General features: G+C 41.4%; 2 protein-coding genes across 6 annotated transcripts in view; one reads left to right on the top strand and one right to left on the bottom strand.

Moving 5' to 3' along the window:
* The window catches only part of LOC128688564 (uncharacterized), a 144635-nt gene extending 141469 nt beyond the window's left edge, over nt 1-3166 (top strand). For all 4 annotated transcript variants that reach the window (XM_053776433.2, XM_053776435.2, XM_053776436.2 and 1 more), the window contains exons 4-5: nt 18-224; nt 2576-3166. In XM_053776433.2, the coding sequence (XP_053632408.1) occupies nt 18-224; nt 2576-2790 (422 nt within the window). In that variant the 3' untranslated portion in view covers nt 2791-3166. The remainder of the gene's footprint in view (nt 1-17; nt 225-2575) is intronic.
* The window catches only part of LOC128688561 (Protein kinase, cGMP-dependent at 21D), an 885484-nt gene that overhangs the window by 43608 nt on the left and 821272 nt on the right, over nt 1-20604 (bottom strand). For both annotated transcript variants that reach the window (XM_053776430.2, XM_053776431.2), the window contains one exon: nt 18278-18447. In XM_053776430.2, coding sequence (XP_053632405.2) covers nt 18278-18447 — 170 coding nt within the window. The remainder of the gene's footprint in view (nt 1-18277; nt 18448-20604) is intronic.

The raw sequence follows: 20604 nt of genomic DNA, 5'->3' as shown, positions 1-20604 counted from the left end.
CAAGTTTCCCTCTGCAGGCTGCCCGCCGCCCTTCGACTACGTTCCGCCGCACTGCCTCACGCTACTGAAGGAGAGAACCCCATGGGAGTCCACTCGTTCTCGCTGTCACAGTCACGTGCAGAGCCTCCTGGGCTCGCAGCTTGGCAGCCGTCAAGTGAGCGGCGATATAGTGGTTCCTCACAACATGGAAGCCTTCAAGAACTATGTCAATTCTATGTACCTGGGTGAGTAACATGGCCCACCTGCTGACCCCTAGCACTACACACCTATAAATACTTGTACTAAAGATTATACACCTTAATTAGCTTGACAAATCCTGGAAGAGAAGTGTTTCTCGTGATTATTGCACGGAGGAGCAAGTCTCCACTCAAACTAACCTAATAAAATTAAAATTTACGAGTTACAGGGAGTGTTGAAAAATTGACGATGGGAAGCGTGTAAGATAATTACCATATTATAATGAAGGTAAATTGAGTATTTAATACAAATACGAAATAAATCTTCAACATTTAGACATAATAACGTTATACAGGAAACAGTATTAGTGTTATATAATTAACATTGAATTTTACACAGGAAACAGTGAGAATGTTCTACAAGAAACAGTAATAGTTTTACATAATAAACAGTGAGTAATACAGAATAATATTAAGAGACTGCTTACTATTGCATGTTAGTAGAGCATCAAACTATCAGTTGCGTGGAGCTCATATCTATATAAATGTCTATACAATAAAAATATCCCAAGAACTACAAATAGCTTTTATTAGAGAGAGAAAAAAAGTTTAATGTGGCATAATACTCATATTTAAAAAAGACACAGGACTTTCTGAACTGCAGACCAATATCAATGGTATGAATATTACCAAAAAATATGGAGAACATTGCAAGAAGATAAGATAAGATAAGATAAGATTTCGTTCGGATTTTTAACCCCGGAGGGTTAGCCACCCAGGATAACCCAAGAAAGTCAGTGCGTCATCGAGGACTGTCTAACTTATTTCCATTGGGGTCCTTAATCTTGTCCCCCAGGATGCGACCCACACCAGTCGACTAACACCCAGGCACCTATTTGCTGCTAGGTGAACAGGACAACAGGTGTAAGGAAACGTGTCGAAATGTTTCCACCCGCCGGGAATCGAACCCGGGCCCTCCGTGTGTGAAGCGGGAGCTTTAGCCACCAGGCCACCGGGCCTGGATTTTAAATCAAAGGAAACCAGCAAGAAGGCAACTCATTCACGTCTAACACATTTATGAGTCTGTGTTAGTTACGGAGATAAAACAAGAATGGGAGAGTTAGGTGGATTGTATGTCTGACTGCAGGAAAGTGTTTGATAAAGCATCTCATGAAAGGTTAATAAATTATTATAAACGCTAAACTCACAAGGGTCATATAGACACGAAAGGTTAAACAGGCAGGAGTAAAGGAGAGTGCGCAGGTAGATCAGGAAAGGCACACACACAGAAACAGTCAGAGAGGAAAAATTAGAATGGTCCGGGGCAACGACTGGGGGGGCACCATAAGGTTGGGAGTCCCATAAGGTTCAGTACTGTGGCCCTTACTCTCTCTGATGTTTGTGAACTATCTAACTGAAGGGAGTGAATCGTGTGTGTACATGTTTATGATGATGAGAACCTCATAAGAAAAACAATGATGGATCACAAATAAACTCCAGGGTGATCCAGGAAGATTATAATACTGGTTAAAAAAAAAAAATGGCTCTTGGAATTCAACCCGAGTAAATGCTAGGTAATAAGGATCGACGAATAATAAAGAGCGGATTTTTGGAGTCAAATACGAAAGAAATATGTCATTAGAGAAACATATAAATACGATAACCTCGGCAGTATATGCGAGGGTGGAAATCTCAGAATACCATTGACGAACCTTGGCAAAGAATCTCTTATGACACTGTACAAGGCTCATCATGGCGTACGCTGCACCACCAAGGAACTGAAATATGATTAATCATGTGAAAAAAACTATACGAGTAGCAGAGAGGTTTGCAACAAGCAATGCGATACCCAGAGAGAGAGACTTAAAAAACTTAACTTAACGATGCTAGGAAGTAGAAGTATGATAAGGATATATAAAATCCTGAGATATCGGCAGAGTAAAGAGTGACAGGCTGTTCAAGAGGAGAGGACCAGGGACAAGGTGGCACACAAGTTAAAAACACAGACGAACCATACAGACATTAAACAGTATATTAGTTTGTTTCAAAAATGGATGATTTAGACGAGGTTGTGGAGGTTTCCTCCAGTTACAGCTTCAGGAGCGTACACGCGCGCACACACACACACACACACACACACACACACACACACACACACACACACACACACACACACACACACACACACACTCACTCACTCACACACAGGACAAAATGGTAACTAACACACAGTCAGGATCTGTGACTCCACTCCTGCAACTACACAGACACACTGACAGCAGAGGTGATCTGAACAGTTAGTATACCTTGTCATCCTCGGACTTTTGTAGCTGTGCATGATCTATTTATTATTGCTGTCCTAAACATCACTAATGATTTATATTGCTTCACGCTTGCAGGTGGTTCACCGTCAGGCTGGGCCTACGTGGGAGGCTCCACTGAGGGATGGGGAGGAGCGTGGGCATGGGTCGACGGCTCACTGATCAAAGAGCTGCCTTGGCTCTACACCCAGCCGGGCGTGGGCTTCGGCAGGCTGGCTATCGACAGTGACACCAACTTCCACGTCGTTGAGAAGAGAGATTTGGCTCTGTGGGTCTTCTGCCAGCTGAATTAATTCGCCTCGCCGCCAACTCCTACCTAGAACATTAAATACAGTGCCGGTCCCAGTGTCAGCCTTGTGGGACGTCATTCGTCACGCTTGTCGAATCCCCACACCTCTTCACTGACCGTCACTCTTTCTTCCCGCTCAGATATGCCGTTATCATTCCCGTAGCCCCGGCAGAGTCACGTCGTCAGGGTCACCAGGAAACTGAGTGAATTAAACCACGCGGACGGAGCAGATGGTAACAGAACACCAATAACTAGTCAGAAAGACGAGGTTATCATGGCATTAACTTCAAGAGATCACAAGATAACTATCACTATTACGAAGTAAATATAACTTCTACTTCACAACAATCCAAGATTACTTTAATAAACTATATGTTAAATACTATTGTTTTATTTTTGGGGGGATGTAAATGAGCCACACTCATAGTCAAAGTTTTTGTTTTCCAACAGGATGGAGAAAGAGCGGGAGAGTAAGGGGGAAGGGAGGGATAGCAGTTCGAATTATTTATAGATTAAATATACAGAGAAACTGATGTTAGGGAACTCCCTGTATATCTTCAGCCTCAGAGAAACAAACGTCTTCAGCGTCACAAACACCTTCAGCATAACACATGTTCAGCGTCACAAACACATGTTCAGCATCAAAGTCATAAACATCACAAGAGATCTTCAGTAACGATCAAGATCTTAACGTTTTCATTTGAACAAATCTCTCTCATTTAACGAATATTTCACCTATTACAGATCCTCATTATATTTCCACGCGACTATCTTGCTTTAGGTAGCCTCAGTGATGCTGTAGCCTCAGTGATGATGTAGCCTCAGTGATGATGTAGCCTCAGTGATGTTGTAGCCTCAGTGATGTTGTAGCCTCAGTGATGTTGTAGCCTCAGTGATGCTGTAGCCTCAGTGATGCTGTAGCTTCAGTGATGCTGTAGCCTCAGTGTTGTAGCTTCAGTGATGTTATAGCCTCAGTGATGTAGCCTCATTGATGCAGCCTCAGTAATGTTGTAGCCTCAGTGATGTTGTAGCTTCAGTGACGTTGTAGCTTCAGTGACGTTGTAGCTTCAGTGATGTTGTAGCCTCAGTGATGTTGTAGCTTCAGTGATGTTGTAGCCTCAGTGATGTTGTAGCTTCAGTGATGTTGTAGCCTCAGTGATGTTGTAGCTTCAGTGATGTTGTAGCCTCAGTGATGTTGTAGCTTCAGTGATGTTGTAGCCTCAGTGATGTTGTAGCTTCAGTGATGTTGTAGCCTCAGTGATGTTGTAGCCTCAGTGATGTTGTAGCCTCAGTGATGTAGCTTCAGTGATGTTGTAGCCTCAGTGATGTTGTAGCTTCAGTGACGTTGTAGCTTCAGTGATGTAGTAGTCTCAGTGATGTTGTAGCCTCAGTGATGTTGTAGCCTCAGTGATGTAGCTTCAGTGATGTAGCTTCAGTGATGTTGTAGCCTCAGTGATGTTGTAGCCTCAGTGATGTTGTAGCCTCAGTGATGTTGTAGCCTCAGTGATGTTGTAGCTTCAGTGATGTTGTAGCCTCAGTGAGGTTGTAGCTTCAGTGATGTTGTAGCCTCAGTGATGTTGTAGCCTCAGTGATGTTGTAGCCTCAGTGATGTTGTAGCTTCAGTGATGTTGTAGCCTCAGTGATGTTGTAGCTTCAGTGATGTTGTAGCCTCAGTGATGTTGTAGCCTCAGTGATGTTGTAGCCTCAGTGATGTTGTAGCCTCAGTGATGTTGTAGCCTCAGTGATGTTGTAGCTTCAGTGATGTTGTAGCTTCAGTGATGTTGTAGCTTCAGTGATGTTGTAGCCTCAGTGATGTTGTAGCCTCAGTGATGTTGTAGCTTCAGTGATGTTGTAGCTTCAGTGACGTTGTAGCTTCAGTGATGTAGTAGTCTCAGTGATGTTGTAGCCTCAGTGATGTTGTAGCCTCAGTGATGTTGTAGCCTCAGTGATGTTGTAGCCTCAGTGATGTTGTAGCCTCAGTGATGTAGCCTCAGTGATGTAGCTTCAGTGATGTTGTAGCCTCAGTGATGTTGTAGCCTCAGTGATGTTGTAGCATCAGTGATGTAGCTTCAGTGATGATGTAGCCTCAGTGATGTAGCTTCAGTGATGTTGTAGCCTCAGTGATGTTGTAGCTTCAGTGATGTAGCCTCAGTGATGTTGTAGCCTAAGTGGTGGTGTAGCTTCAGTGATGTTGTAGCCTCAGTGATGTTGTAGCCTCAGTGATATTGTAACTTCAGTGATGTTGTAGCTTCAGTGATGTTGTAGCTTCAGTGATGTTGTAGCTTCAGTGATGTAGCCTCAGTGATATTGTAGCTTCAGTGATGTGGCTTCAGTGATGTAGCCTCATTGATGTTGTAGCCTCAGTGATGTTGTAGCTTCAGTGATGTTGTAGCTTCAGTGATGTAGCCTCAGTGATGTTGTAGCCTCAGTGATGTTGTAGCCTCAGTGATGTTGTAGCCTCAGTGATGTTGTAGCCTCAGTGATGTTGTAGCCTCAGTGATGTTGTAGCCTCAGTGATGCCGGAGTTTCAGTGCTGTAACTTTTTCAGTGATGCTGTAGCTTCAGTGTTACTGTAGCTTCAGTGATGTTGTAGCTTCAGTGATGTAGCTTCAGTGATGTTGTAGCTTCAGTGATGTTGTAGCCTCATTGATGTTGTAGCCTCAGTGATGTTGTAGCTTCAGTGATGTAGCTTCAGTGACGTTGTAGCTTCAGTGATGTTGTAGCCTCAGTGATGTAGCCTCAGTGATGTAGCTTCAGTGATGCCGGAGTTTCAGTGCTGTAACTTCTTCAGTGATGCTGTAGCTTCAGTGATACTGTAGCTTCGGTGATATTGGAGCTGCTTTAGTTTCATTTATTTTGAAGCTTCAGTGATACTGTAGTTTCAGTGAATTTCTCATTAAACACAAATTTACAACCCAAAACGTACAGTTTAATCAAATCAATAATCTGATAAGTGTTTAAAGGAAGCTCATATTTTGGAAGGTCTCCTGCATGGAAATCCAACAGGTGATCTAGTGGCAGTTTTTAAACAACGAAGTAACATCAAAATGAGCTTGCAGTCATTAGACAATAAAATCTACAAGTTTATCTATGAGATCAACATTATTTTCAACATACGAAAAAACTGTACCCACAATTGAGGTTGCGGAACGTAGCTACAGAACTTACGAGTTGTCTTACAGGGTTTCCAGCTTTGTATTAATCATCCCATATAAATAGGGAAGAGATGCATTTTTGGGAGAAAATTGATTCATTATCATCCCCTTCCAGAACCTCTTTCAGTTTACTGCTGAAAGAACGAGTAACCTGGTCAAGATGGTTCTTTTTCAACAGTAGATAAGTATCAGAGTCGCTGTTAAATCTTCCATTTTACCATTATAGTCATTCTTTCTCAAAATGAAAATTTAATCAGATTTAACAGCTTTTGAAACAATACCGTGAAAACTTTAGTGGATATTAAAGATTAATTAGGCATATCTGGTTTTAATAAGGCGCCATAAACTATTCCCTTATATAGGTCAATCTCATCTTGTGAGGTATAGGACATTTTCTCTAAATTACAAAATGCACTGGCTATCTCAACATAGTATCATTAGATGAGAAACTCGATCCAAAACCTAGTGCGCATTTAGTGTTTTCATTCAGTTGTTTAGTAGACAAGTTAACAACAGAATTATTAATAGCTTGTCTTGTCCATGTACTTTTTTTATATATTTTATTTAAAACCATACATAAACATGAGGCACAAGAAAATTCAAACAAATGAAAATCCTGACATCGGATATTGAAACAATACCTATTACCATTACATTGTTAACATTATAACAACTATAACCAATACTATATCTGATGCCGAAGCTTAAACTGTCCTAAACTAGATACATGTGTATAAATTAACAATAGTAAAAATGCAACCTAATTCTTCATCAAACTAAGCATTCTATCTCTTAATTAGCTCGGAATTGATATATGTACAGTACAATTATCATTCATTATTTTTTTTTTTTTTTAATTCCTTCTGCTCTGAACACAAGAAAGGAATATAGAATAAGAATGGACCTACATAAATTTAGAAACCTCATATGCAAACCACTACACTAATCAGCACAGGTCTGTTGATACATCCCTCTCTTTGAGAATACGTTCAAATTTTTTCCAATAAATTGCTTGCCATAAAAACATTGAACCACCTTGTTATAATAGTCTTGTAATGTCAAGAAGCATTACACCATTATCATAAGTTATACCATCTACCTAAGCCTAGTATTCCTACTACAATATGATTATCGTAACAAACCATAAACCCACTAACTATTCTAAATCGTTGATGTACATATTTACAACGAATAAAAAAAATAAAAAGGAAATCCCACTCTTCTCATTCTAAATATTTCTGACTGTCAGTTCTCCTACATGTGCTAAACAAAGGTAAATATTTCTGACTGTCAGTTCTCCTACATGTGCTAAACTAAGGTAAATATTTCTGACTGTCAGTTCTCCTACATGTGCTAAACTAAGGTAAATATTTCTGACTGTCAGTTCTCCTACATGTGCTAAACAAAGGTAAATATTTCTGACTGTCAGTTCTCCTACATGTGCTAAACAAAGGTAAATATTTCTGACTGTCAGTTCTCCGACATGTGCTAAACAAAGGTAAATATTTCTGACTGTCAGTTCTCCTACATGTGCTAAACAAAGGTAAATATTTCTGACTGTCAGTTCTCCTACATGTGCTAAACAAAGGTAAATATTTCTGTCAGTTCTCCTACATGTGCTAAACAAAGGTAAATATTTCTGACTGTCAGTTCTCCTACATGTGCTAAACTAAGGTAAATATTTCTGACTGTCAGTTCTCCTACATGTGCTAAACTAAGGTAAATATTTCTGACTGTCAGTTCTCCTACATGTGCTAAACAAAGGTAAATATTTCTGACTGTCAGTTCTCCTACATGTGCTAAACAAAGGTAAATATTTCTGACTGTCAGTTCTCCTACATGTGCTAAACAAAGGTAAATATTTCTGACTGTCAGTTCTCCTACATGTGCTAAACAAAGGTAAATATTTCTGACTGTCAGTTCTCCTACATGTGCTAAACAAAGGTAAATATTTCTGACTGTCAGTTCTCCTACATGTGCTAAACAAAGGTAAATATTTCTGACTGTCAGTTCTCCTACATGTGCTAAACAAAGGAATTTTAATATAAAACATACTGACATATTTAACACATTCACATCCACCTTCAATTATAATAATACTTCCATTCAACCAAGAATAATACATTCACCTGTATTAACTCCAAGAGTACAGAAAATTTTCCGTTAACAAATCTTAGCAATATTCAACATATTGCCTCCTTCGATAAATACATTAAAAGGAAAAAACAACCTTAAAATATCAAACCTACCTATTTTCTAATTTACACCATTTAAGTTGTGCTTTACATAAGAAAAAACTCTGTAATTAAACTGAAAATAAAGATCTTTTTACCATTTACAATTGAATCAAAATCATTAAAGACACCTATAACATATTTGAATCTCATTGAAAAATTTCATCATGAAGTCCTTGAAATGATTTATACATGAAAAATAATAATATGCAATCGTAGTGCAACACATTTCCAAATGATAACTGTGTAGTACCTGAAACCCTCGGGGCAATAACCCTATTGCCCCTAGATATCAAAACTCAATTATACATCCATAAAAACAACTCTCCATGCTCACTCCCCATTCTAGGAAAATAGCCCGTTGTATCCCCTTACCCACTTTGCAAATCCCATAAATCCCTTAATGTGAAATTTCTATAATCCTCACTAAAATCTCTCTCCCATCTCTCTCCATACACCCCTTTATTCCTACACTGTGTCCTATAAAAAGTTGCTGCCAACGCATTAATTCTTGCACGCACGTCCGCCTCCCTCATAGCCCACATCATATATATATAATCCGTAATCATATACCCAATCGCATTCTTAACCTAATCATATACCCAATCGCATTCTTAACCCTTTTATTCACCCCAGTTATATCTAAACTTAAAACCCTCAAGACCTGCAAACCCCCTCCCCCCCACTAACCTTAAAACCTTACCCATCCAAACCCTTATGAGTTCAATACAATCGCAAAAATACACCGTATGATAAATAGTCGCCAATACTCCACAATCCTTGCATTCCCCATCCTCTCGTATTCTCTTATAGAATAAAACCATTCCTGATGGCAAGATTCCATGTAAAAATCTATACATAACTTCTCTGACTTTAGGTTTTAAACGTAATTTGTTTAAACGCCACCAAATATTACGCCAATCATACATCGGATAAACTACTTCTACCGCCGCTACCACAGCCTTACCATCTACCCTATCAAGATTTCTCAATTTAATATGTGAAGGATCCCTCACGTTTATGAAGACCCGTAACATTGCCTCACCTATCATGAACTCCCTACCCCCCCCCCCACCGTCGCATATCCTGATGTATCCTATGAAGTCCGTCTTCTTTCGCCCCCCCCCCCGTCCCGCTTATAACTACGTTTTAAATACATACTTATTATCCTCTTTTCGACATCTATAAGACCCAGCCCTCCACGGCCAACCGGGAGTGTGACAACCGCTCTACTTAACCATTCGCTCCCTGTTCCCCAAATGAATCTAAAAACACTTTTTTGTAACCTTTTTAACTCACAACGAAGTATCGGAAATATTACTGTAACATGCCATAGTTTACTATATAATAGCACATTCGTTGTAATCACCCTTTGTTGCAAACTTAAATTAGCAGCTCTTAAACCACTGAGGCGCTTCACAACACTATCAATGATACGCACGGAATTTATTTGTTGTGCTAACTTGATATTACTTACATAAACGATCCCACGTATCTTTATTTGGTCCACCCTTTCCCACCTTTCAGCAACCATTCCTTCCTCACGTGACCCTTTTCCAAGATTCATATACTTTGTTTTCCCCGTATTAATCGTCATGCCAGAAGCCTTTTCAAAAACTTTCACTAACTTTTCTACCCGAAGCAAATCCATGTTTTCTCTCACCAAAATCGTTGTATCGTCGACATATCCAACAATGCCCGCTCCCCCACCCCTTACATTACCCATCCCCTTTGCTTCCAATAAAACCCTTATCCCTCTATAAAAGGGATCTTGAAAACAAGCAAAAAAAATTTGTGAAAGGGGACAACCTTGACGCAAACCCCTTCCCATCTGAATTCGATCTCCCAACCTCCCATTCACCTGCACACGCAAGGTTGCCTCCTGATACATTAATTTGGCCCATGATATAATTTCCGCCCCAAACCCCTGCCATCTCATGATCTTCCCTAACGTCTCCCGTTCCACACTATCATATGCCACCTCCCAATCTATATCCAATACCCCCCCTCCCAATCTTACTCTTTCTTCACTAAAACTTCTAATCATACCGTGACCTTCATACATAGACCTGCCCGGCACCCCATATTGTCCCTTGTCAATCACTTTGCCCAGGACTTTTATTCTGTTAGCCAAGATCCTTCCAAAAATTTTATAGTCCCCACATAATAACGAGATTGCACGATAATCTTTAACCGTTAATGGCTCACCTTTAGGAACTAGGATGACCACAGCCAACCTTTGTTGTTCCCCTAAAACCCCATCCCGCTTCATTATATTGAATAAACGTACCAAAAACCCCTTTAAAAAGTTCCAATTTTGAAGATAAAAGTCGCTGGGCAACCCATCAATTCCTGGCGCCTTACCTAATTGCGCCCCAGATAAAGCTTCCCAAGTCTCACACTCCGTTATCGGCCCTCCCAACATCAAACGATCGTGCTCCATCAGCTCACACTGCACAAACCTACCGATTGACTGCAATGCAATTTCACTTATTCCAACACTTTGCGTTTTCAATTTAACCCAAGCATCAATATACCCACTCATACCCTCCGTCGTCGTCAACTCCTGATTCACTCTATACCCCTGCATACCTATCTGAACATTCAACCCCATTAACTCCATTGCCTTGCGACGTCTGTGTTGATTCCTCAACACACGCCGACGGCCGATCTCCCCACAAAACCTCTTCGATTCCACCTTTAAGCCTTTCCCCATCAAACCTTTCGTTTTGTAAATTTCTTAGTTGTTCCTTAATTCTTTCAATTTCTATAACAGGATAATTAGCATTCGCTTGTACATAGCAGTCGTGCAACTGCCCCTCTAAATATCGTTGGAAACCATACTGTAACTGATTATTTCTCACCCCTTGACTAATATAATATTCCTTAATTCGCTTTTTGGCTATCATTTCCCACCAATTAACCAAAGCCACATCTCCAGGTGCTTCAACCACTAGGCGTTCCCACATATGCCCAAAAGACAAACGACTTTCCTCTCTCTTCAATAACTTTACATTCAATTTCCAAAATGATGGACCCCTCCTAGGTACACCCTCAATATCTACATCCATTACAACTCCTCTATGATCCGAAAAAAACACATTTATCACATTCACTCTCCGCACTGTAACCGCACAAGACACGTACATTCTATCCAATCTCACCGCATAATCTCGTCTAATGAAAGTATGCTCCACCATGTCACCCCCCCCCCACACATCTATTAAACCCACACTCGTCAATAAATCACCCAGGAACCCCAAGCAACAACCCGCTCCTCGAGGCTCCACATCTTTTCGTCGTATTACACAATTCCAGTCGCCCCCTATTATTGCTACATTTGGTAAACTACGTAGATAATATACTAATACATCTTGTACAAAATGAGTTTTAAGTCGTACATCTCCCTCGGCCGGCCCATATACACATACAAAACTTATGTGTACTCTACCCCATAAACCATCCACCCTAATCACTCTCCCCTCCTCCCTTTCACTATGCCGTACTACAAACGGGCTATTTTCCTTTACCAGAATGGCGACGCCCCCTTTTAACCTCGTCGCATATTCCATATACACATCGTAACCATCCATTTCTAACTCATATCCAATTCTGTAATTGTGTTCTTGGAGAAATACCACATCCACATCTAGACGCACCAAAAATTCATTAAGCCACTTTCGCTTCCGCTCAGATCTCAAACCGTTAATATTTATTGTCAAAACCTTAAAGTCAATTAATGGGATTTTCCTTTCGTTCTAGGTATAGACTTTTCACTTATACATTTTACAACACCTCTATCCCTCCCCCCTTTTATGGGAACCACCTTGATAAACTCTTGTTTCGTGGATTCACTGTTCCCTTTCCTCTGTACATCCACCCAAGACTTTTTCCCTGGCCTTTGGGCAGGAGTAAGCACGTTGTCTGAGTCCGATGGGGTCGCAGTTCGCTTTCGCGTCCTACCCTCCACCTGCATTGGGATTTCTTTAGTACTATCGTGATGCACCTCCACTTCTGCTACATTCACCATCATACCATGCGACACACTAGACTCAATGCTTCCATCTGTCGCCTCACCATGATGCTCAACCGATCCCAAAATTGCACCTGGATCCTCCACACGGTTGACGATCGACTAGTCTAACAAAACATCCAGTGCCTTCACTAAAGACGCCACTACATCCTCTTCCCCCATAGTGGGCAGAGTCTCTTCAAATACTTTATGTCCAATGACGGTGATTCTCCTCGCTGTATTGCATCCTCCAAAGCTTTCTCCTGTGCTTTTTCTACCTCATCACTCCAAGATGACCATTGTCGAGACAGGTTAGCATAAGACTGTTCTCGTCCCTCACCTTCCTCGACCTCTTCCGATTGTTGCTGTTGCGATAGTTGGAGATTCCCACGATGCTTACCACACTGCACCGCTATATGGTCATACGACCCACACAGCCGACACGTACGACGTTGCCCCGCATATGTTACATATACTTGAGTTCGATATGCTTGCAACATAACATAGGATGGTATGGGATGGCGTAAGGTCATTTTGACTGAATATGTTCCTTCCAACGTTCCAGCATAAGGTCCAGAGGCCCACCGACCTGCAGAGGCCATATGAACCGTACCATAATTACGTAGTTCATCTTTTATAACAAAATCAGTCGCCTCAAAAGGCACATTCCTGATTTTTACCCATGTGTAATGTCGAGATACAGCATGAAGATGTACTGATACAGCTGAATTGACGGCTATAATGGTCTCTTGATACTTATCAACCACCGCTTCGTAGAAATTTGCTGACGTTAATTTAACGAAGATCCGTGTCGTCCCATTAAGTGCTACACCACATCTCTTCATTTGCGATACCGTAGGTATCACGGATAATCGCCGGTAGTAACAAATCCATCGTGGCTCCCGTGACAGCCCCACGGGTCAACTCAACGCAGACAGTGTTGATGCGCCTGCTGCTATGCAGCGCCATGTTGGAAAATAAAGTTTTCACCAGGTAACGCCAGGGGTAGGAGCTCAAACAGGTAAACTGCGCACAAGCCAACTCAATCAGGAGCGTCTGTGCAGCAAGTCCGCACGGCCCGGAAGCGATGCGAACAATGATCCATGTACTATTAGCAATTAAAGGGGATAACTTATGCTTGTGATTACGGTTAACCCTCAGACAAGTAGAATATAGTCCAATTGGTTAATCCAAATTCCAGGAACAGTTTGTTTAAAACTACTTTTTGGAGGTTATGCGTTGGAAGGCAAACCTCTGTTTAGCATTCATTTTTTTTTTTTTGAGAGGACAAGACGTTGGAAATCATCAAATGGGGTATCGGCCATTTCAATAAATCTTGTAACATAGATTTCGGAAGTACCTGCTCATTCAAAATTTTTTTAATAACTTGAATCGTAACTTAGTTTAATGTGCTTTCAGTAAAGAGGAAAGATGATTAGTAACAAAACATACAGGATGGGGAAACTGCAGAGAACGTATGAAAAGAACGCATGATGTTCATTACCAGGGCGGCTCGTTACCCAGGGTTCCTCATCCACTGCCAAGTACAGCATACCATACACGTTGTCCAAGGAAGCAGGGAGAGAAGCCAACCTTTCTGACTGCCGAGACATTGAAGTTACAGTCTAGGAGAGCAACCCACATCCGAATTCCAAATGGCATAGGAAGCCTCACACGACGAACAAAGAGTGTTCACCCCACTCTCCACCATAATGACCCCTGGCTTAAACTGGGTTACCTGGTGTACGCGGAACAACGGGAAAGAGCAGTGCAGGTCTAGTTCTGCAGTGGAGATGCAGGTGGTGCTCACCCAACACACTTAACATTAAAACTCAACAGCAGAAGTCATAGACTGCACTGTGCGAAGCCTCATCCTTCATAGGATTAAGAATTAAGAAACACAGGAGCAAAAATAAATGTGTGTTGATGAATGGTTCAGAGAACCGACAATTTGATAAATTAAACACATGCTCAATACATGGGTATCTTTAATGAGGAAACGTTTTGCCACACAGTGGCTTCATCAGTCTATACAAAGGAGAATGGTGAAGAACAGGAGGAGTTTGAGGTAATCAGTCCCTCAGCCTTGAGTCGATGTAATCAGTCCATCAGTCTTGAAAAGAATACAACATATGTGCGAAGAAGTGGCTTATATACTGCAGGCAGGTGAGGTGCAGCAGTCGTAGGTGGTATCACATTTGATAACTCAAAATGTGGAAGTAGGTCATGCCTAAAGATTAGGCAAGTGAAGAGTTCCCTATATTAAGATCCCAATATGTTGTTGTGTCTGACAGGAATGTAGATGAATGGTTTAGAGAACCGACAAGTTGATAAATTAGACACATGTGCAACACTTGGGTATCTTTAATGAAGAAACGCTTCGACACAGTGGCTTCATCAGTCCAAACAAAGGAGAATGGTGAAGAACTGGAGGAGTTTGACGTAATCAGTCCCTCAGCCTTAAGTCGATGTAATCAGTCCATCAATCAAAAATGTGTACCGAATGTAGGTAAAGGCTTAAAAAGAAAACCCGCCATATTCCATATTCATATGAAAGAGGGAAAAAAAAAACAGCAATCCTGCCAGAATGGAAAACGTTTAACAGTTGAAATGTTTCCTATTCATCTTGCTCTGACTTACCAGCTTTTGTGTGGGAAATAATTGCCCTCGGCAGGCGAGCATAAGAAAGAGATGAGAGTGTAAGTGACAGGTTAGAGTGCTCGAGGGGCTCTTTAAGGGGTTCTTTTTATACGAGACTTCAAGGATTCCACGTTAAACTGGGCTTACGAACTAACAGCTGAGCTTTTCTGCGTTACAAACTGAACCGCTGCCTCTCCTTGCAGTACTGAACTTGACGTCTTGCACATTACTGATTTCATGTCCTCGCTAAATGCAGGTTTTTCGCATGATAAGCAACACGCTAATTATTATTATTATAATCAAGGGGGAAGCGCTAAACCCGGAGGATTATACAGCGCCTGGGGGGGGGGATGTGGAAGGCATTCAGGCTTAATTCGGGGAACTGGAGCACAGATCCAATTCCCTAAATCAAGAGCCCCTCACCAACATCAAGGAACCTTCCTTGAGGGGCAACACGCTAATGAACTCCCTCTCGCATCATAAACTAATAAATTATCCAAAGTACCCAGAAAGAAAGTATCCTACAAGAAAACACCGACTTTAACTTCGATTATAAATAATAAGAGAACTGAATAACTAATCTTAAATAAATTAGATAGGCAGTTAGAAGCTAGGGTAGGTCTACAACCCATTATGATAATATGAAGGGAAATAAGCACCTTTACCGAGCAACTTCTAATGTCACCAGACTAACGTACTCCTGGTAGTTTGCCCTGTAAAAGTCAAACACACAAAGAGCGAAATGTTTCACCGAGAGAAACGTTTCACTCCGAGCTTTTTACATGAAAACTCTCACTGAGTTAAACGTTTATCAAGATAAAGGTCTTAATTAGTGTTTTAATACGGTTTGTTCAGTTTAAATGTCTCTGATATACTAGTTGTGGGTATACAGTGTATTTTCACTGGTATATACAAAGACTATCAAATAAATATTATATATTCAGTTACTTGTGCATTATGTACGTGAGCTTCCACTAAACGTATTGTGTATCTCAGTACTGCTCAATAAGATCTATGATTTACCTGTGACCGGTTTCTAGGGTTTGCATAACCTCGCAGCCCGGCCTTGTGTTAAGGAATTCTACTAATGGTGAAGACAACACCAGAAATTTTGAGCAGGTGTCTAAATTTTGCTTGTAACACAATGGTAATCTGTACATATATACCCAAAAATGTCCTTTTAGGATCAGCAATCGGAGCCATTTCTTCAGAAGAGCTTTTGGTCACATGACCAAAAGATTCAGAAGAAACTCACCGGACTCAAAGACTTATCTTTTAACAGGATTAAGAACTGTAAGGAACTGGGTGGTCTGGCTTACCAGACTTCCCAGTAAAAAAAACAAAGGAGCACATTATATGTGCTACAATAATGGCTACACAAGAAAATACAAATATGCATAATTCACGTACAAGGTCATCCACGTACAAGGTCATCCACGTACAAGGTCATCCACGTACAAGGTAGACTTAATTACTTCAAACTGTTCGATAACACAAGAATTATAATCCCACAATTCCATAGCTTAGAACACACATACTGAAGACTAAACTAGATACTTCGGTCTGTTCTATTTCCTCTAGAGTTCTCCTATATATAGTAGTTGTGCATATTAATTGGGACAGTGATGGAATAAGACATTTATTTGGAAAATTAATGTTTATTTGAAAAATACACAGCAATGATATGACAACTGATTTAATAAGAAATATGACAACCCTTTGCTTTTATGAACATTGCTACACACTTTGGCATAAAATCGAACAATGTTGAACACATTTTGACAAGTTCGTCGTCCTGGTACCAGGTTCTAATAACAGTAGGAATTAGCTTTTCCACAGTTGAACAGTCCTGTTTTGCGATTCTCCCTTTGGTTATCGCCGCTAGATTCTCAATTGGGTTGTCAGGAGAGTTTCCAGGCCAATTTAGAACGCTTAGCCCACTCTCGTCGAAGAATGTCGGCATTTTTCTGGAAATGTGGCATGGAGAAAGGTCCTGCTGAAAAATGACTTCTCCATCAGGAAAGTCTCTGTCCACAATAAGAAGCAAATGCAGATAAATATTTCAGAGAATCGACAAGTTGATAAATTAGACACATGTGCAACACTTGGGTATCTTTACTGAGGAAACGTTTCGCCACACAGTGGCTTCATCAGTCCAGTACAAAGAAGAATGGTGAAGATCAGAAGGAGTTTGAGGTAATCAGTTCCTCAGCCTGGAGTCTATGTAATTAGTCCATCAATCTTGAAAAGAATACAGCATATGCGAGAAGTGGCTTATATACTGAAGACAGGTGAGGTGAAGCAGTCGTAGGTGGTATCACAGTGGACAAATTCACATATGGAAGTAGGTCATGCCTATAGGTTAGACAAGTGAAGATTTCCCTGTAACAAGATCCCAAAATGTTGGTGTATTTGACAGGAATATAGATAAATGGTTCAGAGAACCGAGAAGCTGCCAGGATTACCTTGTATTTGTCACTGTTAATCGTTTCCTCAACAATAACAAGTCATCCAGGACGTTTAGCAGTAAAACTACCCCAAAACATCTTAGGTGCTGTTTTGCCGCTTGTTGAATGTGTCTATTCTAGAGAGATTCGCCTTTGCTCCATCTCACTACCACTGATTTGTACCCATGTACTTCAAAATGCGCCACAATTGAAGATATAACTTGCACCATCCATCTGTCATCCATCCTTTATGATCAAGTGACCACCCCAGCCGTTTTTTCTTCATAGCAGTCAATTGTTTTTCTACCGGTTTTCTGGTAATTCTGCCAAGTTCAAGGTGCCTTCGTCGAACAGTTGAGTTGAAGAATCGACATTCACGTAGCTGACACCAAATCTCTCCATAGATCTTTGCTAGTTTTCTTGGGATCCTTCACAATATTTATGATAACCTTGTCAGTGTGAGGTATTTAGCGTTTTCTTCCACGTCTTCCTCGACTAAGCACTCCACAATCACCAGTGTCGTCAGTTCTCTTCAGAATCGGACCAACAGTTGACTTTGCCAGGCTCACATTTTCGGCAATCTGTCTAATACTCAAATCAGCATGTTTTCTAAGAGCTACAATACTTGCACGCTTCCTAGATGCAGCATCCATCATGAATTTTAGCAATAATCATGAACTGATGGGGAGAATTTGACGAAACCACTGTCACTCATGGAGCACACTTGCATGAATAGCCTTACAGAGCAACAGCTGTTGTAGCACTGACGAGAGTCGCAGGGTAACACTACAGCTGGAGGGTTACCAGAAGTCGGTAGCAAACTCTTTTGAAAAGAAAGAGCCCAAACTACCTTAATTAAGCCGGAGACTAAGACATATTATGAGATAATCCCAAAATTTACTCCTGTCCCAATTAATCTGCACCCTACTGTACTTAGCATCACATGTACAATTTGCTCAAGGGGGGAAAAAATCTTAAAATATAGTCGAGGTTTGGTACTCACTACTTCTAAGGCGTCAGCGATTTTGGTGAGGTGATCTTTGTTGAGGTTGTGTAGCAATGGTACACTGGAGAGGAAGTTGATATTGTCTTCCATCCGCTTGAGACCAGACCTCATCATCACCTGCTGGAACACCCGTCTGTCCAGCACCCACACCTTAGCGTGTGTCACAGCTGTAACCATATAATTCAATATTAATAAAGTATTGCAGTCAACAGACTGTCAGAAAGCCTTAAAAAAATTGGCCTCTTGTTAGAGGCCAATTTTCTTAAAATATTACTAAAACAAAACATCAGAATGAGTAGTACCTTAAAGAATCTGCATCTTAATGGGGAAATCAAGCGAGATCTCATTTGACATTTGTCCTGTGTAATTTTAAGACGAAAATAATTACTCCAACGTGAATGGAAGGAAAACATGCTAAGTGTATAGCTGGAATTAGTGCTAAACAGAGAGAAAGTCAACACAATCTAATGGTTATAATCATACCCATAATTTTTAAAGGGGTGAATCGGTGAGCCAGCGGAAGGTCTCAGTCAGATGACCAGGGCCTTCCGCTGGCCTGTTTCCTGTTTCCTGGCAAATCTTACTTAACCTAGTCAACACAATGCTGGAAGAATTTTGCTGTGTTTGTACTCGCCTATTTGTGATTGTAGGGGTCAAGTCGTAGCTCCTGGCCCCCGCCTCTTCACTGGTCTCTACAAGGTCTTCTCTTTCTCTCCCTGCTCCATAAGCTTTATCAAACTTCGTATTAAAACTATGTATGGTTCCTGCCTCCACTACGTCATTGTCCAGAGTATTCCATTTAGTGACAACTCTGTGACTGAAGAAATACTTCCTAACATCCCTGTGACTCATCTGAGTCGTCAACTTCCAATTGTGACCTCTTGTTTCTGTGTCCCATCTCTGGAACATCCTGTCTTTGTCCACCTTGTCAATTCCTCGCAGTATTTTACATGTCGTTATCATGTCTCCCCTAACCCTCTTGTCCTCCAGTGTCGTCAGGCCGATTTCCCTTGACCTTTCTTCGTAGGATATTCTCCTTAGCTCTGGGACTAGTCTTGTTGCAAACCTTTGCACTTTTCTAATTTCTGACCAGGTGTGGATTCCAAACTGGTGCTGCATACTCTAATATGGGCCTGACGCACACGGTGTACGGTCTTGAACGATTCCATACTCAGGTATCGGAATGATAGTCTTAGGTTTGCCAGACGCCCATATGCTGCAGCAGTTATATGGTTGTGCGCCTCATGAGATGTGCTCGGTGTTATACTCACCCCAAGATCCTTTTCCTTGAGTGAAGTTTGCAATCTTTGACCACCTAGACTATACTCTGTCTGTGGTCTTCTTTGCCCTTCCCCGATCTTCATGACTTTGCATTTGGCAGGGTTAAATTCAAGGAGCCAGTTGCTGGACCAGGCTTGTAGCCTGTCCAGGTCTCTTTGTAGTCCTGCCTGATCCTCGACCGATTTGATTCTCCTCATTAACTTCACATCTGCAAACAAGGACACTTCTGAGTCTATCCCTTCCGTTATGCCATTCACATATACCAAAAACAGCACAGGTCCTAGGACTGACCCCTGTGGAACCCCGCTTGTCACAGGCGCCCACTCTGACACCTCGTCACGTACTATGACTCGTTGTTGCCTCCCTGTCAGGTATTCTCTGATCCACTGCAGTGCCTTTCTTGTTATGTGTGCCTGATCCTCTAGCTTTTGCAGTAACCTCTTGTGAGGAACTGTGTCGAAGGCCTTCTTGCAGTCCAAGAAAATGCGGTCATATCTCATCTTAAGGCTATGATTGGTTCCTGCCTCCACTGTTTCACTTGCTAAAGTACTGCACTTCCTGACTACTCTGTGACTGAAGAAATACTAACATCTCTTTGACTCATCTGAGTCTTCAATTTCCAATTGTGACCCCCTGTTTCTGTGTCCCCTCTCTGGAACATCCTGTGTGTGTGTGTGTGTGTGTGTGTGTGTGTGTGTGTGTGTGTGTGTGTGTGTGTGTGTGTGTGTGTGTGTGTGTGTGTGTGTGTGTGTACGCTCCTGGCCTAGGCCTCCAAGCCTCCGAAGCGCTCTTGATCAAAAGAAGTGGAGCCACCCTTATTTTTATAAGATCAAACTTTATTACCTCATTCTTCCCTCCTCCCATTCTCCAGGCGCTGTACAGGTTTAGCGCTTCCCTATGAAAATATATAATAAAGAGCCAATAGTGTTTATATGACGAATTAAAGAACCTTGAGTAGGTGTTGTAGTGAAAGACTGCCATACATAGTAGCAAGAAGCAGCAGGAGAGGAAGCAGTAGCAGCAAGGGTAACAGATGCAGCAGG

The sequence above is a fragment of the Cherax quadricarinatus genome, chromosome 13 (genome assembly GCF_038502225.1).
Source record: "Cherax quadricarinatus isolate ZL_2023a chromosome 13, ASM3850222v1, whole genome shotgun sequence".
NCBI classification, from domain to species: Eukaryota; Metazoa; Arthropoda; class Malacostraca; order Decapoda; family Parastacidae; genus Cherax; species Cherax quadricarinatus.
The sequence above is the reverse complement of the archived record's forward strand: the minus strand, read 5'-3'. Positions and strand labels throughout refer to the sequence as shown.